The sequence below is a fragment of the Ricinus communis genome, chromosome 8 (assembly GCF_019578655.1).
Source record: "Ricinus communis isolate WT05 ecotype wild-type chromosome 8, ASM1957865v1, whole genome shotgun sequence".
Classification (NCBI taxonomy): Eukaryota; Viridiplantae; Streptophyta; class Magnoliopsida; order Malpighiales; family Euphorbiaceae; genus Ricinus; species Ricinus communis.
The window spans coordinates 8935461-8954193 of record NC_063263.1 but is presented as its reverse complement, the minus strand read 5'-3'; the positions used below and the strand labels follow the sequence as shown (position 1 = coordinate 8954193).

At 29.9% G+C, this 18733-nt stretch overlaps 2 protein-coding genes and 1 non-coding gene across 3 annotated transcripts; all 3 read right to left on the bottom strand.

Annotated features, from left to right (window-relative positions):
* Positions 1–5733, bottom strand: LOC8274539 (peroxisome biogenesis protein 2). Its single transcript, XM_015717384.3, has 8 exons — positions 5387–5733; positions 4955–5068; positions 4700–4853; positions 4319–4455; positions 3462–3562; positions 2508–2625; positions 785–951; positions 1–454 (listed from the first exon to the last, which is right to left on the bottom strand). The coding sequence occupies exons 1-8, from the start codon at positions 5483–5485 to the stop codon at positions 331–333; spliced, it is 1014 nt and encodes a 337-aa protein (XP_015572870.2). The 5' UTR covers positions 5486–5733; the 3' UTR covers positions 1–330.
* A 2518-nt stretch (positions 5734–8251) lies between these two features.
* LOC107261003 (protein THYLAKOID ASSEMBLY 8, chloroplastic) lies at positions 8252–9250 on the bottom strand. Its single transcript, XM_048378720.1, has 2 exons — positions 9181–9250; positions 8252–9106 (listed from the first exon to the last, which is right to left on the bottom strand). Exons 1-2 carry the CDS (start codon positions 9233–9235, stop codon positions 8316–8318), a joined length of 846 nt encoding a protein of 281 aa, XP_048234677.1. The 5' UTR covers positions 9236–9250; the 3' UTR covers positions 8252–8315.
* On the bottom strand, positions 9160–9241 carry TRNAS-CGA. Its single transcript has one exon. It is a non-coding gene; the product is annotated as a tRNA-Ser (tRNA).
* Positions 9251–18733: the final 9483 nt, after the last annotated feature.

Sequence of the window (18733 nt, the reverse complement as noted above, 5' to 3'; positions counted from 1 at the left end):
TGTCATCACTTGGATAAAGATTTCATCCTCTGGTTACATTAGCCTTTATTTGTTCTTTTACATGGAACAGAATATTACAGAACCCCGTAGATTAAGAAGACTCCACAATCAAGCAGAAAAGAACTGCTCAGCTTTTCAAGAATTTATGAAAGAATTTCTTAACTGCGGAATGATAACAAAGAATGATATTCCCAACTCAATTATGGGAGTTAATACTTGGCCACAAATATCTTGGTTCCTTCATTTAATTTATGCCTAATTCAGGCACTTTTTTTCTTTTTACAGTACGCTATTGTGATTTTCTTCCTACTGTTCTCTATTATTCATTGACTAGGACTTGTGTTGGCTGGCTAAACCACCATGCCGCTGCATAGCTACCACTGGTTCACTGCATCTAGGACAACGGAATGATGGAGATGCAGCACATCGTGTTCTAAGGCAGTAGTAGCAGTACCTGCCAATACCAAAGAGTAACCCTGAACATGCCAGACTTCAAAAATAGTTTACAATTTAAAGAATGTAAAGATCTGCCCATGTGTTAGACCAATCTGTGTTTTAAGTTTAAACTTGCCACCAGCCTACCACTAATTACATCTAATCCCAGTGGATTACTAAAAAATATAACAAAAATTAATAATAAAGAAGATATGCTACAGGATTAGGAATAAGAAAATAGTGGAGGGAAGGGGAAAAATAAGGACAACAGACCAACATTGTAGGACCCAGATGAAAGTAACTTGCTAAAAGTTGAAATAATGGTGTTAAGGAGATATAATTTATATACCTGTGCTGACATGGTAGAGCAACAAATGGAATGGTTGGAGTCGCCTGGCAAACAGGGCAAGTACCATCATCTACCGTCGAACTTGAGGATTTATCCTTTGAAAATGGGCTTAGTAAGTTTTTAACTGATGATGAGTTAAGAAGAGGAAGAAGCAATAACAGCATTTCCTGCACATCAGCCAAAAGCAGTTCCAGAACGAAGTTATCAAGACAGACTACACTGTGGCCAGTACTTAGGGACTTCAAGCAACAGCCAAAAGACACAACTCTTCAAGAGGTAAAAAAAATAAGGTGTCTATGATGGAGGTAAATCATCCTTTAACAATTACATATGATGGGCATCATCAGGCCCAATTTGATTACTCAATAAACTCTGTAACAAGATTAATTTATACAGGCTTCAGCAGCAAAAGCATTTAAAAGAAACCTTATTCCAGTCAATTTCAAGTGCGCCTGAGAACTGTTCATATATCACAACAATATCCATCTTAATAGCAATTTACTAGAAATGTGCTGAAAATATTTAATTGTATGCATAATTTCCATTCCCTAATTTCCACCAACAGATGGTTCTTACTCCTAAGCTTTGTGCCCAAGGAAAATAACAGATGTCAGATGAATATAAGGAAGATAATTAATAATGAAAATACAGTTCACAGCATAAAGCACTTAAGAGGTGGTAGACAAAGAGGCACTTCACTATACATATTAACAGGGCACTTGAAACATGTAACTTTACCAGGTTCATGTGGCACAGGATTTGCAAACTTTCAGATTAAGTTAACAAATAAGGGATTACATGTGCTGGAATTCGAAATACAGCCATGAAAGCGTAGTAACCCTGTGTACAAACTATATAAAGAGAGTGCATTCCAAATAATTGACCCCATATCTAATTGACAGTTCCATTTTCCTCTCTCTCTCTCTCTCTCTCTCTCTCTCTCTCTCTCTTCTTCCCCTATCTCCCTACCCACCCCCAACATGACATTCTTCTTTCCCTGCCCTTTTCGCCAGGAAAATAAAGAAGGCAATTTGGCTGGTCTCAATAATGAAAAGCATTTATTAAGTACCAAAACAAAAAGGACATTAGATAATTTAGGAAATGAGATATGAACAGTAAAGAGAACCCTTTCAGACTAGCACAAAAGATAAAGATCCCAGAATTATACAGGACAAAAATACTGAAACTAAAAACTTAATATTCTATCATGGAATAAATATTTTTCTCCTAAATTATTACTTAGGAAGTTTAGATGTTGATGTATTTAGGAGTTCTATTGTCATTAAGAATATTAGAAGTTATTTCTATTACATCCTAATTAATATTTGTTTAGTATTTTCCTAGCAAGTATTAGTTTATAACTTTACTAGTTTAGAATTAGGCCTATAAATACCTAAGTGATATTTTTTTAATTATGTTTTTTTTTAATAAAAATAATGGACTTTTTGCTATTTAGAATTGTGAGATTCAATTTAGCCCCAGGTGTGAAGCCTTAGATACTTAGTTGCGAACTAAGAATTTCTAAGTGTGATTTTTAGAAGCTTTTCTATCTTTTCTTTGTTCCTTTTTCTTTTCCTACCAGCAGATCTGAAATTTCAGTTTCAGACCTTCATTAACATGCGGAAAATCTTAACCAAAATCTATCCTACATCACATAAATAGACTTTGATGTGCAAATCTTAAGATCAAATAATATAGAGTTTGATAGCTAAGAATCAATTACCGAAAATTCATTCCACACCAATTGGCGATTCATGTACTCAAAGCTAACTGCTCGGTTCATATTAGGACTTCCATAGACAAGCCTTGCTCTTAAGATTCTTTCAACCAGATTCCTAAATCTGCATCACCACAGAAAAATAGATTTCAACAACCCCAAACATATCTATGTAATTTCCAACAATGAAAATAAACTTATTTCTAACTGTACATCTTTATCAATCAAATAGGAACACAGACACTTGCACACAAAACAAGAAGAAAAAGAAAAGCTTTAATTTAGTGTTAGACAAGTAAATATCAGAGGAATTCAATTTCTAAAAATGAGTATTATATAGCTATCCATCTAATCCACCCACAAAAGATAACTACTAAATGCCAGCTAGTGTGGTGGCAGAAATCACAACTGCCATGACAAAGGGTTATATTCTATATCCACGGATATACAATTATTTCCAAACTAATCCATAGAGAATGATGACCCATATTGAATAATTTTTACCCAAAAAATATGGATAATACATAGTCATCTTAAAATCAGGATACATGTCATCTGCTCCTTCGTAAAGTAAACCATACAAGTAAAGATCAATATAATCCGAATTCTTTATGCATCAAGAACAATGGATAGTCAATGAATATACAACAATGGACTTCATACCTGTTCACTTGTCACTTTTTTGTCAAACTAAAACATAATGGGACAATAATATTTTCTTTTGCATTAATTGAGTTATATGCAATAAAGTGAGGAAGACATTGATGATCAACCATATAGACAGCCACCTATGGAACACACAACAGTAGTCATCTATCTAATAGAAACTTCAATATTTTGCATGACCTTTTAAAGAACAATTTTTCAGTTCTAACTCTAACTTAGATAGATATTAACCAGCTTTCACAGCTTGATTTTCATATAAATTATGCTTATGAAAATAAGATTGCAAAATTATACCTTCCTGTGTAAAGAAATATGAGTAGGTTGACAAATGATGCAGCCTTATAAAGTCCTTCAATACGTTGTAATAAAACCCATGCTCGCCGTGCCAGTGGCCTCTGAAGAATACAGAAGATAAATCAGCTTCCTGTTCAATCCTCCGCCTACATCGGTAGCAGAATTAGGGGTGGCAAGTGGAGGCCATTCCCCCCGCTAAAAAGAATTTTAGTAATATATATAATGCCCTTTCCAAATTTAAGTTATTTTCCCCCCATGTTAAAATCAAAATAGAAAATATTTATCATATTAAAAAAAGATTACACAACTAAAAGAATGGAAGTACTGAATGACTTGTATTCCACTACCAACTCTCTCTCATCTGGGCACCTTCTTTTCTTCCTTCACCAAAAACCTCTCTAATAGAAAAATAGAATATATTTACTTACAAAAACATGAATTACTGTTGAAATTTCTATGTGAATATGCCTTCTTTGTAATCCTTCCACCCCAAAAAGATAAATGTAGGTTTTCTTAGTTAATATCATTAATTTTTTTATCACTATTTCTTTAAAATATCCTTATTAAGCTTTCTATAAAAAATGCAATCTCAAAATATAAAATGTAAAAGTTAATTGCATATGATGATATCTATGTTAATTAATAAAAGGTATTCTTTACAATTACTTACTAAACTATCCCTTAAAAAGGAAAGTGAACTATAACTTGAGACATATCACAAAGGACAAAAGAAATTAAAAATAAAAGACGAACAATAAAAAGTTTCCCTACCCCCCTTCGGAAATTTCTAGGTCTGCCATCGGACTACATTTTGAGATTGAAAAGAAAATGAAGTTAAAAGAATTACAGAATTTTACCTGTTCAGAATCACCCCACCTACGGAAAGCAGAGAATGACTGCAAACGAGCCCAGATATATTGGCCACCAACAGTGGCAATGCAATACCAAAGTTTCTGAGCCATTGTAAGTCCGGGTCCTTCCAAACCTGTTCTGACTGTAGGAAAAACAGAACATGCCAAAAAGATAGGAAGGTTAAGTAACAGTTCGATAGAAATCTAGCAAGGGACTTGTGCATTTGCTCACTCAGGTATACTTATTTAACTCAAAAACAAATTTGCGAGCTAGAACATGAAATCTGTATAAAATTGAGAACAGTTGATGTTCAAACTATCAATGAAAACTAAGACGAACTCTTGTAAAGTAACAGCGCATGCAGAAAAAAGAGCAGACCTGCATACCTTTTTCTCTGGGCTCCACTGCGCGTTCATCTCTATACCTGAGATTCATAAGAGCATTTCCAGGAGTAGGCTTATCTACCCAAATAGAGAACCTCCAAATAAGAAACTCAAGGAAAGCATCAAGTTCTGGCTCATATTGAAATAACATTCCTGGCTAATCCCAATAGATGAAAGATGAGCAAATTAAACATTGGCTCATGAATAAATATGATACCGAATAATTTGAAAAAAAAAAAAAAACTCTTTAATGTTTACCTTCATTAAAGAGAAGACCTTAACCAATTGCTCTTTTAACATAGCTGACATTTCAATATCCAATCTTGCAGCATCAAATTGATTAACTCTAGATATCGAAATTGGTATTATTGACTGCAATACAAATCCACAAGCAAAGTCACACTATTAAGAAAACAATTAACTTGCACATGAAGCCCAATATTTAATAATCTTTATCAACCATTAAAACCATATGAAATAAAAAATTTTAAAAAAACTTTTATTTAATAATTACATACTGGGCTAGAAACTAGACACTTGTGCGCCATCTATTAAATCAAGCTATCTAAAAGACGATAACTTTTTACCCATCAATTGAAATAGAGATACATGATTGATAACCCAAAGAAGTTGGAAACGCCCTAATTAAAGGGTTGCAAGTGCAAATTGGAAAAAATAAATAAAAACAACCTGGTGAGAGAGAGTGAGAGACTGCCATTGAGGAAGCAATTTTTGATAGGCACGAACCCATTCATGTTCTGCCGGTGGTGAAATACTGGTGCTGCTCATTATTTCGAGGTATTGATTGATTATTGGATTGGTATTATTGGGGGCTATGGAGCTCTCTCTCTCTGCAGAGAGACAGAGAGATGCTGTGCTAAAGCAGTAGTATTCGCAATCACAATACACAATAGTAATTACAAAAGGATGTGCTAGTTGCAGTGCATATTGCTTTTTTCAGGATTTTTTTTAGAAAAGAAAAAAAAAAAAAAACAAATAGGGAGGGGCATTTTGGTCTTATTATATCACTGATCTTCCAGGAAATGGGGGAGGTGTTCGTCATTCTGCAATTACAAATACGAATGCCCTTTGCTTTTTTTGAGATACTGAAAACTGACCTGCGCTGCTGCGTCAGCTAAAATGGACAACTCAAGGTGAAGTGTGTGCGCTTCTCCTGACCTTGGCCCATCTGTCCGGCTAGAAAGTTTCGGGCCATTTCTTGGTGGGAAAATTTTGAGTGAAAACCAAGATCCGAGTGGATGATCAAATTCCATTTTTCTAAAAAATAAATTTTAATCTAGAACGGAACGACTATGAAATAAATAATGTCTTTTGAAGTTTTAAATGACATTTAATATCTTTTATAGTCAAGTTTAATTTTAAAATATATTTAAAAAAACCTTATGTTACTTCTTTTAGATAGTTTTTTTATTAATTTTATTTTTATTGATAAAATATGTGAAATTTTTTTATAGATGAATTAAATATAAAATAAGGGTTAGACCCTATATTTCTAAGTAAAATAAAGAAAGAATGAAAGTAAAAAAAATTAAATACTTTTTTGTGTTTAAATAAATGAAAAAAATTTAATTTATAGAATAAGGAATATGTATCATTTTACACTCGATATATAAATAAAGTCTCGCCTAGTGAGTGGGACTTGCACCTTTCAAAAATAATTATTATTATCACTTGAGTTAGGCGTCGAATGTAATAAATAAAAATTTTAAGAATATGTCAAGAAAGAAAGCCAATTTTTTATTTCCTATTTTGTTATTATATGAGAAGATAGGCACAAGGTACAAAAAACATCCGTGAGCTATTTAGAGATGTTGAATTAAATTCTTTTATTCTAAAATGGCTCAATGTTATCTTCGAACTTTTAAAAGATATAAATCGACCCAAAAATTAACAAGATTAAAATTTTCGTCTAAGACATCTAAGTTCTTTAGAGTTTAGAGTTTATATAAGTATTATTATAAATTTAACATTTAAAATTTAGTTCAGAAAAAATTTTAAAACTATACCTATAAGATATGAATAGCATATGATTTTAAATTATATTATTATAAAATCAGCCAAATAATATATATTTATTATTTTTATTTTATTTTATTTATCTTTAGTATTCGTGAATTGAATAATATTACATATTTTCTATAACAATAAGCGATTTTGATGACATGAAGATCTGTGTTTTTAAAAATATAATATAATATATCAAATATATACCAAATAAATTTTAAAATTTATGAAAATATAATTAAAATAAAAATTTTAAAATATATTTAATAACAAAAATATACTAAAAAGATATCAATAAAATTTCAAGAAAATACTATAATGCAGTTTCAAAATAAAATTATATGAATAAATTTGAAAAATATAAAATATATATAAAAAAGTCACTGTAAAAAAAATTACTCCCATTCCCAAAAATTTATAAATTTATTAATAATAAAAGATATGTTATTATAGTATATTTTTAAAACACAAATCTCTATGTAATCAAAACAGACTGATTGTTATAGAAAATATATAATATCATTCAATTCATGAATACTAAAAATAAAAAAAATAAAATAAAAATAATAAATATACATCATTTGGTTGATTTTATAATAATGTAATTTAAATATTATATGCTATTCATATCTTATAAGTATAATTTTAGAATTTTTTGAATGAAATATTAAAAATTGAATAATATAAATTAAAATAAATTTTTTACATATTTTATTATTATTTTTTTTATAAAATTATAAAAAAATAAAATAATTTAAAATTAAATTAAATTCACAATAATACAAATTAAAGATAATATCCTTTTAGTATCTTATATTTATATTTTTAATATTTTTTATGTTAAAATTTTAAAAATAAAATAAATAAAATAAAAATTTCTTTCACAATTATATAAATTCTTAGAAAATATTTATTGAATATTTTATAGGAAATATATTTTTAATATTTTTTTTTATAAATTCTGAACAAGGCTGTATAAAAAAATTTAAAATAAAAAACATAAAATAATTTAAAGAAAAAGCCACAAACAATTTTTTTTACCATAATATTTTTTAAAGGCAGTGTACCGTAAAACTTCTTTATTATTATATTATTATATCGTTATAGAATAGCTACGCCTCAGGATGATTATTTTTTTGTAAACTGATGGAAAAACACACATATTTTATCTTTTATATTTTTTGACAATTATTCCATGCATATTACTTTTAATCTTTTATTTTAGTTGATGATTGAATAATTATTTTTATTAATATTTGTTAACAATCACCCATGGACTCATTTAATTCTTTTATTTGTCCCATTTTATTATAATTTAATTATTATGCAATTAGTTATTCATTTTTGCATCTATGAATTAAAAAGATATTTAATGTATTGAAATTCACCGTTGCAAAAACATATGTTTCCGCATTAAATTATACAACATTTTACAATTGAGCTCAACTTTTTTTTTGTTCTGCCTAAAGAAAACATTAATTTTTGCTAAATGATGTCTAAAAGATGGCAAGAGAGAAAGAAGTGTAGCGCTAAATAAAAACTATACCACTAAATTAAAATTGAAATTCGGAAAAATAAGAAAAGAAAACAGTTTTTACAATTTCAAATTCTCCATCTTACCCCTAAAAACCCCGCCAAATTCCTTATCAATATCGTCAGCCAGCTTTCCCTCACCCATCCTTCTTAGCGCTTTACTCAAAACACTAATCACATACACATCACCAGGCCACGTGTCACCACACCCACTTCTCCTCAACATTTCAACAATCTTAACCGTTGATTCTTTTCTCTCAGCATCAACAACACCTCTAATCACTCTCAACAATCCTCTATCGCTCTCCCACTTTATCATCTTTTCATCTTTCGCCAAATCATCAATCAAACGGTCGATATCTTCCTCCAATTTGTTTCTTGAAAGAGATAAAATGACGTCGCCGTAGATATTCAGGTCAATCTGGTTAGGGTATTCTGATCGGAGAGTGGAGAGGACGTGGAGAGCTAGGGGACAGAGATCTTGACGGAGGAGCTCACGGACGATTGAGAGGAGGTCTGATTTGATTAAGCGTGAGAGGTTTGGCGGCGGTGATTTGGTGGATGAGCGTTTTAGTGATTGTACGGCTAGGATTGCTTCTTTGCTTAAGATTCGGCCTTTTACTAGCGGTCCGCGGTTGGAGCGTGGACCGGCGCCGCAGCGGACGGTGGTAGTAGTGAGGGCAGTTTGTGGTTTTGTTAGAGCATTGGGAGAGAGGAAAATGAGGTTTGGATGAAGAGAAGAGAAAGCCATTGAGAGAGTGTGCCTGTGTTTTGTGTCGTGATTGGTGAAAAGATGAAATTTGATGTCTGCCTGTGTTACGACGAAATGACTCTGTTGTCTCTGGGAAGAGACTAGAAAAGAAAGGATTAGACATGGTTAAAAAAATAAAAATAAATAAATATTGCGTCGACAGCAGGATTCGAACCTGCGCAGGCAATGCCCAACAGATTTCGAGTCTGTCTCCTTAACCACTCGGACATATCGACCCCCCCATTTGATCTGTACAGCTTTACTTATAAATCTGTATAGCAAGCATGACAGGTGGAGTAAATCAGAGCCTCCAATAGGGCCTAGAAGTTGGAAGATGGGCCTAAGCCCATCGTATATGACGGTCCAAAAAAAGCTAAGTACCTTGTAAACCAAACTTGGATGAAATTGAAGTATGGGGATGGAAATTTTCTTTCCTAAGATACCCGAGGAACTTGTTCATAAATGAAAATTTTCTATTTTCCCAATTTTATTTTTCTACTTCTACATGGCTATTGCTTTTCATTAGTTCAAACCCAACATTCAGCTTCTATTCATTGCCATTGTTGTATCTTACATTCTATTAACGTTTGTAATGTGATTAGGAGGCGGTAATTTAAGAATGTCATGTTTACTTAGTGTTATCATTTTGAAAGAATTAATCATCAATTCATTAATTCAGTAGTCCAATGTTATATTTTATAGTACATGAGTATCCCTCTGTTGTCAAATAAATAAATAAATAAATAAATAAATAAAGTGGATAAAGCCATCATGTTTCAAGTGATTGGTGGCTAAAATCTCGCTTTGATGTGTGATCGATAATCCTACAAAATCATGTGCTGATAAACTTTATAGCACTCTCTCTTTAATTAGTCATTTCTACTAACATGGCAGCACTTTTCACCAGATAAAATATTCCAAACAATATCATAAGCACCAACATCAAACTTTTATCATAATTCTTGAGTGGTGAGAAGGACTCAGCCTCCATTTTACTTTACACAGATGCTTTTGTTTTTCTCTGGTTAAGCTAACATATATAACTGCATCCTGAAAATCATTAATGGATGTGTGTTACTGCGACATCAATAATCTGTAGCAGCTAGCAAGATCATTCAATTAGCATCACCCCTTTCTCTATTATCAATCTGCAGAGTGAAAACTAAAATGTGTCGGCAGATGTCCACTAATTAGGAGGATTTGGACCACATGTCTTTGAACCAAAATAATGAACTTAACTGTATGGAATGAGACATATAGATATATATATAGTTCTTTTGTTAGCATACTAAACAGCATTACATAAGTGGATAACGTTGAGGTACAGCTTAAAATTCTAATGGGACTATGTAATTGAATTTTCTACTTTGAATATGAGAAGATAATGAAGGTATCGAACTCTGATTATAGTGCAATTTCTAACTCTCTTTTGATGTATAACTTTTAGTGGCTGAGAAATGAGGGGGATTAACTCTATAAATAGGAACAGTAAAAGAGATATTTTTGGCCTAAATAGAATGATTTGACACTATGATCAAGATTTTATGGTTTAATTTTTCCAGTATGTACATTGCCATAACTTCTTATTCTTAATATGCTATGATTAGGTTTACATCATTATCGTTAAATGCTTTTTCAGAGAATAAAACATAATTTCTCATTAAGATTTCGAACTACTTCACTTATATACTAAATTCCCTGATAAGCATTTCTTGATGATGATTGATTTGCCATGTGCGCATGGCCATAGGATCAAACCTTAATGCAGGATCTTAAGTTTCTACTTCTGAAATGACTAATTCTTACTTGAAATTGCATACAAGATTTTAAACTACTAGACTGGAACATGGCTTGAGCGCTCCAACCTTACGTGAAAAATTCATAACAATTTTGGAAGGCCATACTGGACCATATATATATATATATATATATATATAACTTAAGTGAAAAACCTTTTATGTGGCCAAGTGTCTTTACACCTAGTAGATTAAGTCTATATAATAATTTTTTATTTGTTTCAAGATTTCAACACGTATACTTTTATATCTCGATAAGAATTATAGTCCCAATTAAGTCAGTTATAAGTAAAAATAAATTCTCTATTATAATAAGTTATAAACATTTTAAGTCATGCTTTAAAAAAAATTCATATGTATAGTAATATTTAGACCTAATAGTCTAAATAAATTAAATATTTACGAAATAATTTAGCAAATAAAGTGCAACTTTGACCTAATTGAATTTTTTTCTAAAATTAAACAACATAAACAGTAACACAAATGCTATTCAATTAGAAACTGAGAAATTCAAATTGATGGGTTCTAATACCATATTATTTATATAAGTTACTAAATTGCATTCCCATTGTTTAATTTTGACCAACAACTCAATTTAAAAAAAAATTACATTTAATTGGCCAAATCATGGCTAAATTGATAATTTTAAAAAAATTAATCAAAATAGTAAACTACTGCAAATATTTGAATTTTTTAGACTATTAGGCCTAATATTTATATGTATAACTTTAAAAAATATATATCATGCTATATGTTGTCTTACTGTAGTATTATTATCTTATCAATTTTATTTGTATAATATAAAAAAATATTTATGTATTTTATATCTGATTTTTATCATTTCACTAATAAAATTAAGTATTAAGTCCAAAAAAAATATTACTCAAACTTCCATTAAGTTATAATCTCCTTACCATCATAAATTTTATTTGGTCCCAATTATATTACTATATACTTTGTGATTATTCTATAATTATTTTTGCCAATAGGTTGCTCTAATTAAATAGCTTGCATGAGTGATTATATTGACTATATTTTGCACACAAGTCAATTCTCATTATGTTCTCCAACACCCAGCACTTAAAAATCAAATGTGCTGCAGTTCAATATCCAACTCCCATCGACACTCAGTAATATCTTGACAAATTTCATTTTCTTGAGCATTTGTAGCCTTCCGATATCATTTCACCTTTTGAACATTCTTTCTCCTTTCAGATTTAAAGATTCGGGATATATATAACCCATTTTCTTGATATAAAAATTGTCTTTTTTTTTCTTTTCCTTAAAATGGTAATGAACTAAGGCTAGTCTTTATTTCCTTAGAAACAATCAATCAAGAACTAGCTATAGCTTCTAGTCATGTATAATTTAATCTGGTTAGCAGCATATCCTGTATGACATATGATAAGTGTGATAGAAATAGATGAGTGGAGAAAAATCATGCACTTTTCCAGATTCCCTAATCAATCAATGCATACATAATAAGGTCTAGATTGTTCCTGCCAACAGAAAAGAAAAAGACTATAAACCTATATATGGAATCACAATATAAAAGGTGGATATTGCTTGTGGTGGGTTTATATGAATAAGGAGATGGGGCAGTAACAGTGGCACCTACTAACCAAAATCTTGCAAACACTTAGTCTTCTCACAGAATCCCGAATTCTGTAAAAGAGAAGAGAGACTGTCAGGATTCAAACCCTTCAATTCTGTACTACGACACAGGCGCTTAACCACAGCGCGACCTACATAATAATGCTTAATTAGCATGGAACATTAGTCTTATATATTTAGGAATGCTGCAACTATATTTTTGTCGTCTGGAAATAGTGATGATAAAAGATAAGAGCATGCCATAGTATTATTAGGTCGACATCATTGTCTCTGAACATGAATGACTAAACATGTTCGGTTCAAACTATATAACTTCTGCTTCACGAAATCTTTCACTTTCTTTAAACATTGATGATTAACAGTCCTGAAAAACCAAATTAATCATAGTTTGCAGTACAAATCTCTGAGAAATCCCATCGGTTGTTATGATAATTAAGATTTGGATTATATATATATATATATATATATATATATATATATATATATATATATGTTCGATTAATCAAGAGGCATGACAGCTTTTATTGTCTTTGGATTTTGTTAGAAATAGTTTGGTATCTACTTTTTTTGGCAAGATATGTAAAAAGGGACCTACGAGATTATCGCTGTCTTAACCAGTGACATGCAATGCATCCTTAATTGAATTGAATGATATATGTATTGTAATGTGCAATTTGGACCTCACCAATAATGCAGTTTTATCCCTAAATATGTTGCCCTACCAAAATAGGACCAAATGCACATGGAGGATTTAAATCATCCGGCTGGCTTAGATGATCCCGACTGTCGGGGAACTAAAAGGTAACCAAATTAACATAGAATTTGCCAAAATATTTCTAATAGTAGAGTTGGATAAGGATGTGTTCTTCTGTCTCCATTCATCTACTTTCATAAATTTAGAAAAAAAAACATATATTTTCCTGTCGATTCATTTATTATAATTGATATAAAATATTCTTCAAACTTAGTTTCGAGTCTGATTAACACCGATAAAGAGTTATGTAATTTTACTAGGCTCAATTTGTATCAAATATTTTTATTATAGGTTTTTTCCAAAGTTTAAAGCCTTGACTAATCTGAAAAAGAAATGTTACAGTAGCCTTTATTTGGGTTTATTTGACAGATTGGTCAAGGGTTGTAGTAATAGAGAAACGATATACATTAGCTCCTGAAAGTTTGGATTGATATTAATGGCCTTCATTTTTCTTTATTCTTTCATCATTATTATATACACATATATCAAATATGTTAAAATTACTATACCAAGTGTAGGCACCCTCAACGGTCGCGATCAAACATGCCAAAAAAAAAAGAAAAAGGAAAATTCCATGTCCTTTTTTTCTCTTTCTCTTTGCAGAATAATGGAGCCATTGCATCACTGCTTCAATCGTGCAGATTAAATATATAAACAGTAGATAAGACAATAATAATGCTGCGTTTGATGTATATCTATTAATCTAGTTTACATCCACTCATATTACTCATGGTCACTGCACCAAGAAATTAACCTAGCAGGCGCAGCCATTATAGTGGGATCAGAACATAGGAATTCCAAATAAGTTTCATATGCACACAAGAAAAGGAAAAAAAGAATAAGGGTTTATTATTGTTCACTGATAGAACCAATTCAGAGGAAAGCAGTACATATATAACCAGTAACAAGGTGGCCTACCATGGCTATAAGACTTTCCAATGCCCTTCTATTAGAGATGGGAATTCTTCCTCACCATATGAAATTATGTGTGGGCCTGCAAATATGCTTTCGAGATTATTGTTTTAGTGGCTTTTTTCTTTAAAAACATATTTTTAATGCTATTATTATACTTTTCTAATTTAAAACCTGCCAGTGAATATCATGATATTCAACTAGATCATTTGGCGCAGTTATAATAACACAAAACTGTTCTTTTTCTTTTTCTTTTTGACAAAGAAGCAAAGACTAAGTCTTAGAACAGAAACGGGAACTCTTCTGCTATATCATGATCAAGCCAAGAGAGTAAATCAAGCGGGGCTTGCTGCAAGCTACAAATTAACAGCATGAGCTTCCAATCTACCTGCTGCATGGTTGGACTATATAAATATTTTTGATAGTAATTGAAACACTCAGTCCACCGAGTCACGAGTACTTAAACGAGCGACTGCCATACTATCTGACACATATCGAGCTAACTAGGGACACCCAATTGTTCCACAAGAATAAGGCCCTCGTAAACCCTCCATAACAGGTTATTGAACATAAACCAATATCCATTGGGAATTCCTGCCCCCCATCTTCCATCTTCCGGCATATCCATGTCCGCTCGACTTATTTGAACAAGACTTAAAATGTTTGATCTATTCTGTTTCTCCTTTTGATTTATTAGAACTTTAATCATAGATTCAACATGTAAGATGATAATCTTAAAAATAATTTACATTTTATAGATTAAAATAATAACTTTTCTCTTATTAAAGCGACAAGGAGCACCTTTGGTTTCTTGAGGCTTGCTCGTAAAAATGTAAACATGTAAGAAAAGCTTTACCAAGTGGACGGCGAAGCTGTAGAATCTGCCTCCAAATCATCCACCATCAATTTCATATCATTTTCAGTTTTTCACTCTTTGACACGGAAGTCAGAAATTGGAGGGCCTGTGTCTTACATCAAAAGGAAAAATAAATAAAAACAATTCTACAAACAGAATTTTTCTTTTTGAGGAACAATTTGAATCTCTCGCTCTCTCTTTCTCTCCTTTTCTTTTTTTTTTCTCCCTATTGCCTCAGCTTACCTTTGGCAACTTGTGCTCACTGTAGCTATGGTGCCCAGCAAGTAGGTCCCATCTTTTCCTTTTAAAATAAATTAAAAATTATATTTTTATTTTATTAATTTTTTTATTCACATTGCATGTAAATATTAATAATTAAAATTATTATTATAAATTTGTTATTTATAGTCTTTCTCATATAATTTTTATATATATTAACTTAAAGATTAAAAGAAAATTCCACTTACATTCATTGCTATAACATATTTTAGAACAATTTCGATTAATAATAAATATTAAATTAAAAAAAGTAACTAATAGATAAATAACATCTAACACAAAGAAAAAATAATACTTTTTCACAAAATGTTGCTCTATTTTTAAGTTATATGCTCAAATTACTTTCAGCAGCTTTTTATTATTTGCATAGTCTCTTTTTATATTACTTGATTTGTTTTCTTAAATTTAAATAGCTAATTAGAAATAAGATATATATTTTAAATAGAGTTATATATCTCAAATATTTATCTATATTTTTTAATTAATAGTGTCTTGTATCCGAAGGATGCACCAAAATATATCTTTGATACTTACTCAAATAAAGCTAAAATTAATTACATTATTATTAGTTAATTTAGTAAAATATCAATAGAAAATGTATTTGTGAAAATGCTCTCATAATAAACTTAGACCGTGAAATTGAATTAAGTTAATATATGAAAATGTATAAACAATTTTACTTACCAAATTATGTTTTTTATTGACCAAATGATCCATAGGTGATAGGGCTGAATCTATATATATATATATATATATAGTAAAAGGAAAACAATCTTCTTGCTACAAAAACATGGCTTTTATTAGTTCCTAATTCCGCTGGCATTATTAGGGTATAAACTCATTTTGCCCTACAAGAATTCTCATTTGGGCGTGTCTAAAATTAATGGCTCCTTTCCGTAAACAGCAATTATATTGCATGCCATCTTTTACTACATAGTTATTCTTTTTCTTCATTGTTGTATGAGAAAAGGGTAAAGAAAACAACTCATTGCAAAATGGGTATATCTTGTTTTTCTTCTCCCTTTTTCTCTTTGTGATCTTTATCCTACAAAATGAAAATAAAAAAGAGAAAAAGAAAATAAAAAGAAAAGGTTAAGATGATATAGATGATCCATCTTGCATATGAAATGCACTAGCTAGTACCCTCGAGTAGTTATCCATAAGATGGGACCAAATCTTATTCTTACTTAATCAAAGTGCTAGTCCAATTTTGTACCTTTAATATATTGGCGTGGGGAGCAACTGGGTCACCTTCCTCTTTCAACTAGGTTTCTTCTATAATTTATTGCCAAGGCATCTTACTTACTCTATATAACTAAAATTATTAACCCTCTTAATTTCAACACAAATTGATTGCAACACCATGAAACTGACTGCATAAGTATACAACAGCACTGAATTGTTATTATTATTATTATTATATTCAATAATATGATAAGTAAATCTAACTTATTAAAAAAGATACAAAACTCAAAAAGTTTATAAAAATGGTGAATAATGATAACAGTAAAAACCCTTATTAGGAAAAGGGATTATTACAAGGAAAACACTAAGTATTAACTTTATACAGAGTCGCAACTTTGTTGGAACCATTGGAGAAAGAATTATAATATCAATATTAATCTTTTGAGGACTTCCTTTTAGATGCGTTGTTTCAAGTAGTGCAAAGATAGGGATGTGAGTTAAGAAGAAGGAATATAGACCGACAATATTCATTTACACTTATCTTTCTTTTTTCTTTTTTCTTTGTTTGAAAAAAGAAAAAAAAAAAAGAACATAAAGATGGTGGAAGTAAGTGCAACTTACACACCGAAAGAGATTCATGGATTCTCTGGCCCTGTAGAAACTGCAACCTGTCAAATGTTCCAGGTTAAAGTCTTCAGAGGGTTACACATCAATTTGAAGGTTGGAAACTATATTATATATATCTGTATATGTGTTTTATAAATGGTACAATATATGATAGGAGATACCATAATTTCATTAATTAATTTCTATTGAAGAATAAAGTATCTCCTATCCATTAACCATTAAAATTTGTAACTAATTAATCATATTTAATTTTATTAGTCTCTCCACATCCATAAACAGTATTGTAAGTGCCAGGAAAGAAAAACACTATTTTCAGTTTAGAAATGAGAAAATCTTACTCTCATACTAATCGATGGAATACTCTAATTAATTTTTTTTTTAAATAAACATTAAGATTTGCTCATAAATTCTAAACATTTTTTTTTTTTGTATACATATCTAGAGTTAATAGAATGTGCACCGGGCAGAACCTTTACAGATAGCAAAGCAGTCCCTCAAAAGTTTTAACACAACTGTATATATAATATTCGAACTTGAGACCTTAATTAAGCTAGAAGAAATCCTAAATATCTTTTTCAACGATAATGTTACAACCAATCTCTTTATTTTTTAGAAAAGATTAAAAGATAGATTATATTTTATTTTATTTACAACTATTTATTTTTTTTAGTTTAATGTAAATTTCTTGTACTTCCTAAACTACTTATCACTATCAAATTCAACTTAATTTTTAATTTTAATTTTTTAATTTTTAACTTGCATTATATGTTTTGTTATCGTATGTTGTTTTCAAAAGTTATAGCTCCCAAAATAATTTAAATTAAAAATTAATTATTAGAGTAGTCAAAATAATTTGTTTATAAATCGCCTTTTCATAGGTTGTTGGCCATTAAAAGAGAAAAGAAATTAAGTTTAAAAGTCTAAATTGATGGATATCTTTTTTCTAATTTTCTTTTGTAATTTGCAACAATAAATTATATTGTTGTAAATTCCTTTAAATTTAATGAAGAATAAATCAACTCATCTTAGCACATTACAATGTGGCAATAACCACATTCATTTTTTTTTTCTCTTACATAAAGAAAAACATTAATTGCCTCTTTGGTAAATGACAATACTTGCCTTTTTAATTTTTTTAAAAAATATTAAGAATTTTATTTTATTTATTTCAATTTTTGCCCACATAATATTATATATAATATTTTTATTAAAATATATATTGATATTTTAAAGTTAAGAAACAGTTTTATAAAAATAATATATACTATTTCAAATAAGAAAATATAAGTTATATAATATATTTTTTAGGCTTCATAACTTTAATTTATCAGGTATTTTAAAAGGTCTGCAATTTGTATTGGAGGAGATTTTCCTTTTGCAGGATTTTATTTCATTAAATTTATCTTATAAAATTTGTTTAATAAAGCAGTCTTAGGCAAAGACTCTTCCTTTATCCAATTTTTCTATTGTTGAAGCCCTTCTTCCTCTAAAACAAAAACAAAAAAAAAAAAAACAATTAATTTTACTGTATAAGTATTTGATAAAACATGCTATTTTATATTTTAAATTAAAGTACCTCATAAATTGAACATCTATATATTTTTTCGTTATAGGGTTATTTACTTAAAAATCAAATATCTTTCTTATGACACAGAAAGTTAGAGATTCAAAGCATTCTTTTTAAAAAGAAATTGACGTCCTTATA

What these genes read in the sequence shown, in the direction of transcription:
- LOC8274539 (XM_015717384.3), bottom strand. Translation starts at nt 5,485, where the DNA reads ATGAGCAGCACCAGTATTTCACCACCGGCAGAACATGAATGGGTTCGT. An exon ending in AGTGGAGCCCAGAGAAAAAG is followed by an intron (nt 4,456 to 4,699) that starts GTATGCAGGTCT and finishes TTTTTCCTACAG; the next exon opens with TCAGAACAGGTTTGGAAGGA. An exon ending in GCTCTACCATGTCAGCACAG is followed by an intron (nt 455 to 784) that starts GTATATAAATTA and finishes TGGTATTGGCAG; the next exon opens with GTACTGCTACTACTGCCTTA.
- LOC107261003 (XM_048378720.1), bottom strand. Translation starts at nt 9,235, where the DNA reads ATGTCCGAGTGGTTAAGGAGACAGACTCGAAATCTGTTGGGCATTGCC. An exon ending in GTTGGGCATTGCCTGCGCAG is followed by an intron (nt 9,107 to 9,180) that starts GTTCGAATCCTG and finishes TTTCTTTTCTAG; the next exon opens with TCTCTTCCCAGAGACAACAG.